The sequence below is a fragment of the Chrysochloris asiatica genome, unplaced genomic scaffold (genome assembly GCF_000296735.1).
Source record: "Chrysochloris asiatica unplaced genomic scaffold, ChrAsi1.0 scaffold00058, whole genome shotgun sequence".
NCBI classification, from domain to species: Eukaryota; Metazoa; Chordata; class Mammalia; order Afrosoricida; family Chrysochloridae; genus Chrysochloris; species Chrysochloris asiatica.
Genome location: NW_006408576.1, coordinates 13,157,509 through 13,167,663, shown reverse-complemented (window position 1 = coordinate 13,167,663; position 10,155 = coordinate 13,157,509). Strand labels below are relative to the sequence as shown.

Sequence of the window (10,155 nt, the reverse complement as noted above, 5' to 3'; positions counted from 1 at the left end):
TATGCCATTGCCTTTGCCATTGTCTCTGCTATCACCACTATCCTGGATAGGATCGCATGCTTCACTCATGCTCTTCCTTCTTGATGATCCTGGGTCATCTGTTTCTGAAGTGAAAGATGAACTATTCCCCCCTTTAAGTTATACATCTTGTATAATTACAGTTGTAACAATTGTGATTAATCCTGATAACAATTACTCATAATTGAATAAAAAAACTCCATCACCATTACACGCTATCCCCTTTCACCAGATCCATCTGAAAAACAGGAAAACTATTAACTGAGGATTCTATCTTACCTCTCTCACTCTGAAACTAAGCACACTCATTAAAGCTTTTAAGCCAGACATTTTGTGCCTTTATAGCCCCCATTTTTGATAGCCAATGTCTAGATTGCCAGTCCCTATCAACCCAGGAAACAAGCTTGATTCTTGATGTGAAGAATCCTCCCATTTTGGTTAGAATTCTGAGCAACTGCATCCATTATCAGAGACCCAGTTCATCAATTGCAGCAATTTATGCTTGCTTGCAGTATCAAATTTCTTTATCTTCATCTACCAGTCCAACTTCAGATCTGCTTTGCTCCACACATATTTTCCTCCTCTCTTTAGAAACATCTTCTCATCAAATCCACTGAATTGTATAGCTGCTTTTACTCCAACATCCAAGATAGACTTAGAAGGATCCTTTCGTCCATTTCTACAGTTTAGAAAACGCATCTAGGAAAGTCATGACAGAAATTGAGATATGTTTATATAATATATACAGAAAATCCAATTTAAGGCTTTAATCCAAAATAATTTCTTATATTCTAATTATTTTAACAAATGTTTATTAAGAACATGTAACAAATACTTTACTAAGGATACTAAATTTATTGGAAACCATCTTTCTACTCAACTAACTCACATTCTAATGAAAGGGGCAGACATAAACACACAATATCAATTAAGTGTATATTAAACAGAAGTATACATATGCTTCACAAGTTTCCATTGGGGGGGTAATCAGAGAAGGCTTTCCCTAAATTTGACATCTAATTTATGTTTTGATATTTGCAAAGTGTAGAGAATAATATTACAAAAGCCTGAGATAGTATGACATGTTTAGGAAATTTGGGGTTGTTGATATTGCTGGAATGAACTAAATACTTCCTTTGAAAAGGGATACAGTGCTAAAAAAGAAGCTGGAAAGGGATACAAGAAGGATATCAAGAAGATTATATGCTTCACTTGAGATCTTGTTTTTCATTCTAAAAGTAAGCACCTTGTAGGAAAGAGCCAGGTCTTTATATTCATTATACATTACTGCGATGCATTGTAAGAGTTCAAGTTATACATATTTTTTAATTAAAAAGTTGTTAAATTGGAAAAAGCACATTTTTAAATTAATTCTATTTATTATAATTTTATGAAAACTATATGGTCTGCTGAGGAACATCGGTCAACATCTCAAGTCAATCATGATAATTTGGATTTCAAATATACATTTTGTTTGAATTCTCCTATCTGGTATGGCACAGTAGGATAACCACTAGACTGCTAACTGTAAGGTCAGTGGTTCAAATCCACCAGCATCTCCTTGAAAACCTGATACAGGGTCTCTATGAGTTGAACCAAAATGATGAAACTTAACAATTACAATGACCTTGTGGAGTCCTGGTGTGGCACTGTAGGATAAAACAATTGACTGCTCACTCCAAGGCTGGCAGTTCAAACCCATTCACTATTCATTGGAAATCCCATTAAAGATCTCTATGATTTGTAACCATCTTCATGGCATTTAATGATAACACCTATGTTGAACTCAGAAACTCATCATTTGCTTTATCTCCTTTCCTTTTATGCTCCATAAAGGAAACTCTTATTGACAAGCAATACAAGTACTCTAAAGTATTATTAATTGGTTTGAAAATTTTAAAATAATACTAAAAGTCACAGTAATCATGTCTCAAAAACAATTAGATCCAAGTCAAATATTGAACTCATGGCTATTGTTGAAACTTATTTCTTAAAAATGGGTCTTTAAATAAAATTATTTGCCCTTTGCTAGAATTGTGAACTAAGGTTTTTATAGATAGAAAAAAAGAGAAGAAAATGAAAATGTGATTTGCTTTTTCAATTTTGAAAAGTGTGGGTTTCCTTTTCCTTTAAATGTAGTGGAATGGCTCTATCAATGGTGTTTGAAAAGGGCCTGCAAGCTGCTCCTCACCCAAGTCTATGTTTATCAGTCAAAAGTTGAGCTGGCAATGTCTGGATTAGTAAAGATAAATAACCAGCTGGAGGAGACACCCTAGCCTCTCACTAGCACTTATCTATTGGAACCCTGTTTTAACGGAACTGAAAAAGTGTTTAGCAGACACAACACTAGAGACCTTCCTGCTCAGCCTGTAGCTCTCAGTGACCTGAGATGCCATTATCAGTTCTGAAATTTTACAGAACACTTTTTCATTTTCTTCTTCAATTTTTTTTTCTAGATAAATAAACCTTTGTTCACATTTCTAGCAAAGATTTTCATGTATACTTTGGAGCCTAACAGGGCATAGGTTAAATTGGGGCCTCTAAACAAGTGTTATTCAACACCTTTAGTCTTCTTTTGGATTCCTGGTGTGGTGCTGTGGATAAGCACTGGACCACAAGGTCGATTTGAACTGCAAAGTCAGCAGTTCCAACTCACCAGCTGCTCCTCAGAAATGTTATGCAGGGTCACTATGAGTCAGAACCAACTTGACGGCACTTAACTAATACTACTAGTAAAAGTCCTGGTGTGGCATGTAGATTAGACTGCTAATGGCAAGGTCTTCAGTTCAAACCCACCAGCCACTCCTCAGAAACCCTGTACAGGGTCTCTATGAGTTTGAACTGACTCGATGGCACTTGGTAACAGCAGCAACAACAACAGCAACTATCTTTTCTAGAGAAGAGAACAGAACAGGTTTTAAAATAAGAGTCACTTGAAAGTTTCCCCTTAGTTCTGTAAAGGAAGTCTATGGAACAAGATACAACCTAAGATGCTGAGGGTCTCTTGGGCGATAAGTAAGCAGCACCTCTAAGATGTAAAATCCTGGAGCCTAATGATGTGAAACAGAATGATCTAGCCAAGGTCCAAGGATAACAAGGTCCAGGACAGAAAAGATCTGGGGTAGTCAGGGCTGAGAATCAGAGTGTAATATGAGTCTGTGTTTTCTGAAGAAGCACTGTGTGAAAGAGCCCAAGGTTTATGTGTGAGGATGAAGTACTTTCAGTTCCCAGCTTAATTAGCACAAATGACTGAGCATGAAACATCAGCCATGAATTAAAGCATCACAGTGCAAACTTGAGTCCCATAAGCCTCTACATCACCCATTACCCAGGATGGAAAATAATCTATGAGATATTTTAGGATGAAGTATCTATATATGTTACAGTGAGAAGAAATAGCCACTATGAATTAATCACATTTTGTTTCCATCTAAAATGTACAATGTAGTTTCTTGTAATGTAAATATCATTCTATAATCCCTGGTCCATAGTATTTGCAAATAGAAAATACATGACCGCCCAGTAGCAACTGAATGGAGATGTCAAATAAATATAATGTGTGATAGGACCTCCTTCCAAAACTAACCTAAGTTAGCAGGGGAACCTCTACCCCAAACTGCTTGATAGAGGGATCTGCTATTCATTTTAGGGTAAATATAACACCCATGGATCTGTAGCCACATGGGGGACAATATTGCATGGTGGTTAATGCACAACATCAGCAAATGCAGAGGACCAGATTCAAGAGTATATCTGTCAGAATACACAGTTCACATTTTGACACATTGATAAAAGGGTTCTATAATATTAATGATAATCATTGACAGAAAAACCAGGAATGCTAGTTAAGACAGATAAACATGTGTGAAATGGTTGTGCATATTATAATTCAACTTTGCTTTTACTATTTAATTTTTAAGTGATCATATTATAATTCATTAGAAATACTCACATATTCATCCAGAATAAGGTAGGAATCTTTCATCTACAAAGAAGAAAGTAAACACAAATTTAGTTTGAAGTATAGTTTTCAGTATGCAAATTCAATTGTCTATCTTCCTAGTCTATCTTGGTCTGTTTGGCATCATAACAGCATGAAAACCTCCGCTGGCTTAATGGTGGCTATGCATGAAGTGTACTGATAGATACTTGGATCTGTGTCTTTTCATAGAAGGTGAGAATCTGATCACTATGGCACTATAGGATAAGCACTGGACTGCTAAACATAAAGTTTAAATCCACCAGCCTCTCATCAGGAACCCTATACAGGGTTGCTATGAGTTGTAACTGACTTTATGGCACGTAAGAAAAGCAATAGTGACAAATGATAATAACCTTCAATGACCTACATGAGTTACAAACTAAAATCCCTTTAATGCTATTATCTGGGATCGACCGAACATCTTTGCATTCTTAGTGTGGTGCTGTAGTAGAAGCACTGAACTGAGATTCAGACCCACCAACTGCTCTTTGAAAACTCTGTACAGAGTTACTATGGGTCGGAATTGACAAGATGGCACTTAACAAAAACAACAGCAGCGTGTCTTCAACTAAGGATTTTAATACTGTGCCAAGCTTTCTTGTAAGGAGCCTGGCAGCAGAAGTGAACTGAGATTGGCTGTTAACCTAAAGGTTAACAGTTTGAACCCACCAACCCTCTTGATGCTAGGAAAACCTAACAAACTATTTCTATAGATTCCCACTGCTGTTGAGTCTAATTCAACTCGTAGAGACTCGTTGTTGTTGTTAAGTGCCCTTGAATCAATTTTGACTCATAGCATCCCTGTACAGGTTTTCTAAGGAGTAGCTGGTTAGGTTGAACTGTTGATCTTGTGGTTCGCAGTCCAGTGTTGATCCTACAGTGTCACACCAGGAGTCTAGAGATCCTATAGGACAGAGTATAAACACCCCATAATGTTTCCAAGCCTCTGTAGATCTATGTCGAAGCAGACTGCTAACCTTTTTGTTAGCAGCTGAGATCTTTAACCACGAAGCCTCCAAGACTCCTTCCATAAAGATTGTGGTTGTTAAGTGCCTTTGAGTTGGTTCAACTCATAGCGACCCTGTATAAGGTTTTCAAGGAGTGACTGGTGAGCTTGAACCACTGACCTTGCGGTTCAAACTGACTTTGCAGTCCAGCGCATTAACCCACAGCACCATACCAGGACTCCTTGGAGTAACCACAGACAAGTATAAAAGAATGGGATTGCTATGGCCCACTGAATCCTTATTTATGGACACTAAAAAGTGAGTTTCATGCAATTTTATTTGATTATGAAATATTATTCCTTGCTTTTGTTATTTCCCCAACCATACTTAGCTTGAAGGTCATATAAAACAATCAGCAGGCTGGATCTGTCCTTTAGGCCATATTTTGCTTACCCCGTGCTTAGCAAATATCTGAAATTTGCTTTCTTAAGTGGATATTGATAGGTGAATGAACAGTATCAGCATTAACATCTGGGAACTTGTTAAAAATGGTTATACTTCACCTCTGATATACTGAATCAGAATCTGCATTTCAACAAGATCCCCAAGTGATTTGGTTACACATTAACATCTGGGAACTTGTTAAAAATGGTTATACTTCACCTCTGATATACTGAATCAGAATCTGCATTTCAACAAGATCCCCAGGTGATTTGGTTACACTTGGGGGTTTCATTTGTACTGGCTAGTACAAGAAACATGGATTTTGAGGTCATCAAGATCCTGGTTTGTACCTCTTTATGTGTTCTGCTTCTGATATTTGCTGTTGTTGTTAACTGCCATCAAGTCAATTCTGACTCATTGCGACCCTGTATAGGCTTTCTAAGGAGCAGCTGGTGGGTTTGAACTACTTACCTGTGGTTTGAAGTCCAGTGCTGATCCTACAGCACCTCACCAGGAGTCCTGATATAAAACTCCTGATGAAAGTTGGGTCACATAATACATAAGCCTCATCCTCATTACAAGTATCTCTATACATGGTTAATAAAATCTAGCTCATAAAATATTTGTAAGATATTTTGTTGTTGTTGTTGAGTGCTGTCAAGTCTGTTGTGACCCTGTAGAGGGTTTCTGTGGATCTACTGATGAGCTTGAACCACCAAGCTTGCTGTTCAACCAATGTTGCAGTCCAGCACATTAACCCACAGTACCACTCAGAATGTGTAAAAGGACTAATAGTTCTAGGTGCAAAGGAAATACTCAATAAATAGTAACAATTATTACAACTTATATTTTCTTTGATCTCACAGTAATTACATAATGAAGTCAGGATTTAAATACTCAAATAAAATGGTGCATAGATATGATAGTTTTTTTCTCCCTCATTCACTTTCTCTTCTTTTGGAAGGCAACAGTCTTTCATTAAGAGATTTTCATATATGTGCTATGCTAACGTTAACTTTCAAATTTCATTAGAGGTCAAAAGCACAAGTAGAAAAATTTCAGTTTTAGAATTTTTAACATTATATAGGTCACATTCTAACACTATATAGGATTTCTAACACTATATAGGTCATATTCTAACATTATACAGGATTTCTAACATTATATAGATCATAAGGGCTTTCTTCCTAGTCTATTTGTTCTGTTTGGCATCATAGTGACGTGAAACCCTCCAGTGTCTTGGTGGTGGCTGTGCATGAAGTATATTCATAAACCCATAGATCAGTGTCGCTTCATAGAAGGTAGCACTGTAGCATATGCATTGGACTGCTAATCATAACATCAGTGGTTCAAAATAACCAGCCACTCCTCAGAAATCTTATATAGGGTTATTATGAATCAGAACCTACTCGATGGCATTTATTAGCAACAACAATATAAGAGGCAAGCATGGGTGGTGCTGTAGGATAAGCACTGGACTGCTAACCACAAGGTCAGCAGTTTAAACCAACCAGCCACTCCTTGAAAGAAAGATGAGGCTTTCTGCTTCAGCAAAGATTTACAACTCCAGAAACCCTATACTGGGTTGCTCGGAGTTGAAGCCAACTCCAAGACACACAACAGTTCCAACACTATAAGTTATAGGGGTTCCAAAAAGTTTTTGGAAACATAGAAGTAAAAGATACTGGGATTTTTCCACAAACTTTTTGAAGCTTCCTTACATACATACCATTAAGCTATTAATAAATTTATGTTAATGATATTATTAATAAATATTAATTTATTCATATCTATCACATATGTTTCCTTCAGTATGGCAGACAGGAATAGGATTTTTTAAAAAACTTTTGATAACATGCCATTGATGCACACACTCTGTCTGTATTAACACCTAGAACACCATAGTTTAAACATGCTTTGGCCAATATTGCTCAACCCATGTATTGTATGAAGATTGTACTAAGATATCAAATAGCTAAAAGATCAGTGTACATTTCTTCTAAATTTTATTCAAATTTTTGAAATTATCCATAGAGATAACTTAAGTAAATAATGTGATAGTGTTGATATTAGTACTAGGTACCATCATTCTTTCTATGTTTTAGGCACTATGTATATGTATATATATATGTATAAGTGGAGTCCTGGTGTGGTGCCATAGGATCATGTGCTGGACTGCAAGGTCACTTCAAAAGTTAAAAGCCACCAACCGCTCCTAAGAAATGCTAAAGAGGATTGTTATGGATCGGAACAGACTCAAAGGCACTTAACGACAATAACATATGTATTTTATGTATACATTCTTTTTTACCTAATGGGAGTATGATGCCAATTAAAAGATATTACAAGTGGAAGATTATAGAACTGATGGTGGACCTCACCTCTGGCTCATAGACTAGTCATTTCATTTCTTCAGGAAACCAAACCAAAACCAAACCCAATCACAGAGTAGAGTCTGACCCAAAGCAACACTATATAGGGTTTCAAAGACAGTAAATCTTTATAGGAGCAGTTAGCCTCATCTTTCATCCAAACTGTTGGTGAGTTTGAATTTCTGACCTTGTAGTTAATAAGTCAACATCTAACCCGCAATAACACCATGTGGATCGCTTCGGGCAAGTGGCAGTCATTTCTCTTTTTGGAGTCAATCTAAATTTGTGATGGTAAAAGAAACAAATTTTGCTTTATACAACCTTCTGGTTAGATTCAGGCACCAAACAGGAAACCTCTTTATGGCGGTCTAAAAATCCTTCAAATTCTTCATCACTAATGACAAATCTTTCTGCTTCTCGCAAAGCATCTTCACCAGAATTTTCACCCTCAATTATTAGGCATTGGAAAACCTGAAAGACAAGTATAGTGTTTTCTTTAAAGTATCTTTCATCATACTTCTCTTAACTTAATTTCCCTTTAATTCAAGCTTCAGTTTCCTTTAATTTAAGCAAAGAAGACTTTGCTTAAATTAACATCCTATAAAGGCACTACTTAGGGCAAATGAGAGCTAACCCTAAAATTCAGCAACATGGAAGTAGAAGCACACACATTCCTAAAATATAAAACTGATCTACAATTTATTTGGTCATGCAATCTCATTTTTTTCAATCTATAAAATAATGGATGTTCACTGAAGGAGTATGGATTATATATATATAAAAAAAAGAATCAAATAAACAAAATCACTTATAATTCTAAAACCAAGAAATAAGTATTTGTAACATTTTGTTGTTTCTTATTATTTTAAATTTATTCTTTAGAATCTGTTTGTTTTACAATTAGAGTATAAGGACAGTTTTCCAAAGCTATTCAATATTCACTTCCAGTATTTTTAAAATGCATAAATATGTGTCTATTCATTTACTATTATTTCATTATAAGTATTAGCAGCATCTGAAGAGGAAAATGCTGAACTAGAGAAAGTAGGTGACTTGTTCAAGATGACAAAAGAGTGATTAGTTATTAGAGTCGAAACAGATCCCAGGTCACCAGGGCTTTATGCAAGGAAATATTCAATGAAGCATATAATTAATGTAGTTTTCAGAATGACTCTAATAGTATTTTAATCAGCTTAGAATTAATTCTAAAACTGCCCTAAACACCATGTTCTTTGTTAACTCTTTATTTATTTCCTTGGTCACTCCTTCTATTGTGAGCTCTCAATTTGTTAGTATATACCATCACTAACCCTTGATTTCATAAATGGCAAACATTTTAATTTTTCTTCTTTCATGACTGTCTTCCCCACTAGACAGTGAGCATCTTGTATTCACAACATTATTTCCATTTTAGACATAAAATAGGAAGTAAAGCATGACAAGGGAGAGATCCAAACAAATTTGAACCACAGCCAACTTGAGTACCAGAGGGATATTTTGAGACAAAAGTTGTGATTGGCTTTGCCTACAATATTTTTTAACAATTCAATAACAATCTTAATGACACAGATTTTATAAAGAAAATACATCCATTATAAATAGTAAGAGTTTTAGGAAGAAATTCATTCATCAAATTTTGAAATAGATATAATTTGGACTAAATGGAAATATTGTCTAAAACATCTCCAAGCACTTAGCATGTCTTTCACATATTCTATAAAGACATCAGTTCTAGTTTTGAGAAAGGGAAACTGAGGAAAAGAAGGTTTAAGAAAATGATCATTTAACACAATTGTAAGAAGGCTATCAGAGTTTCATAGCTGGCCCACTAGGCTCAAAGTTCTTTAAATCACTATCATTTCTGGTTTCACTGAAGAAAGTCTCCCCTGAAAGTTTTCCTACTAAAAGTCAGACAAAACAACACTTTGTACTTACTTTCCAGCGGACAGGGTTGAGCACTCTAATCTGTTCATTCATATCCTCATCCACATTGAATCGATTAATGACAGAATTTATTTTGAAAGCCACTCTATAATCTTTGCACCATTTCCTCAGTTTCTGAAGATTTTCCACATGATTCTTCTTTCCTTGACCACGACCAATAAGAATATTTACTTGTTCATCAAAGCTATCGCAAGAGATAGCAAGAATGTCCAAATATTCACCTAAGGGAAAATGGCAATCTTTTAACTTTTCTATTTAAAAACAAGACTTGTTGAACCAGACAAGGATGCCTTTTAATACCACTCCTATTTAAGATAGTGTTGGAAGTTTTAGTCAGAGTTGTAAGGCAAGATGTTGTTGTTGTTGTTAAGTGCCGTCGAGTCGGTTCCGACCCATAGCGACCCTGTACAGGGTTTCCGAGGGTGTAAATCTTTACGGGAGTAGAAAG

The 10,155-nt window shown here is 35.8% G+C and overlaps 1 protein-coding gene across 1 annotated transcript in view; it reads right to left on the bottom strand.

Annotated features, from left to right (window-relative positions):
• Positions 1 to 552: 552 nt before the first annotated feature.
• RSAD2 (radical S-adenosyl methionine domain containing 2) overlaps positions 553 to 10,155 on the bottom strand; it is a 29,043-nt gene continuing 19,440 nt past the window's right edge. The window contains exons 3-6 of the mRNA XM_006863976.1: positions 9,699 to 9,928; positions 8,085 to 8,234; positions 3,971 to 4,003; positions 553 to 717 (exon numbers count right to left, since the gene is read on the bottom strand). Coding sequence (XP_006864038.1) covers positions 553 to 717; positions 3,971 to 4,003; positions 8,085 to 8,234; positions 9,699 to 9,928 — 578 coding nt within the window. The remainder of the gene's footprint in view (positions 718 to 3,970; positions 4,004 to 8,084; positions 8,235 to 9,698; positions 9,929 to 10,155) is intronic.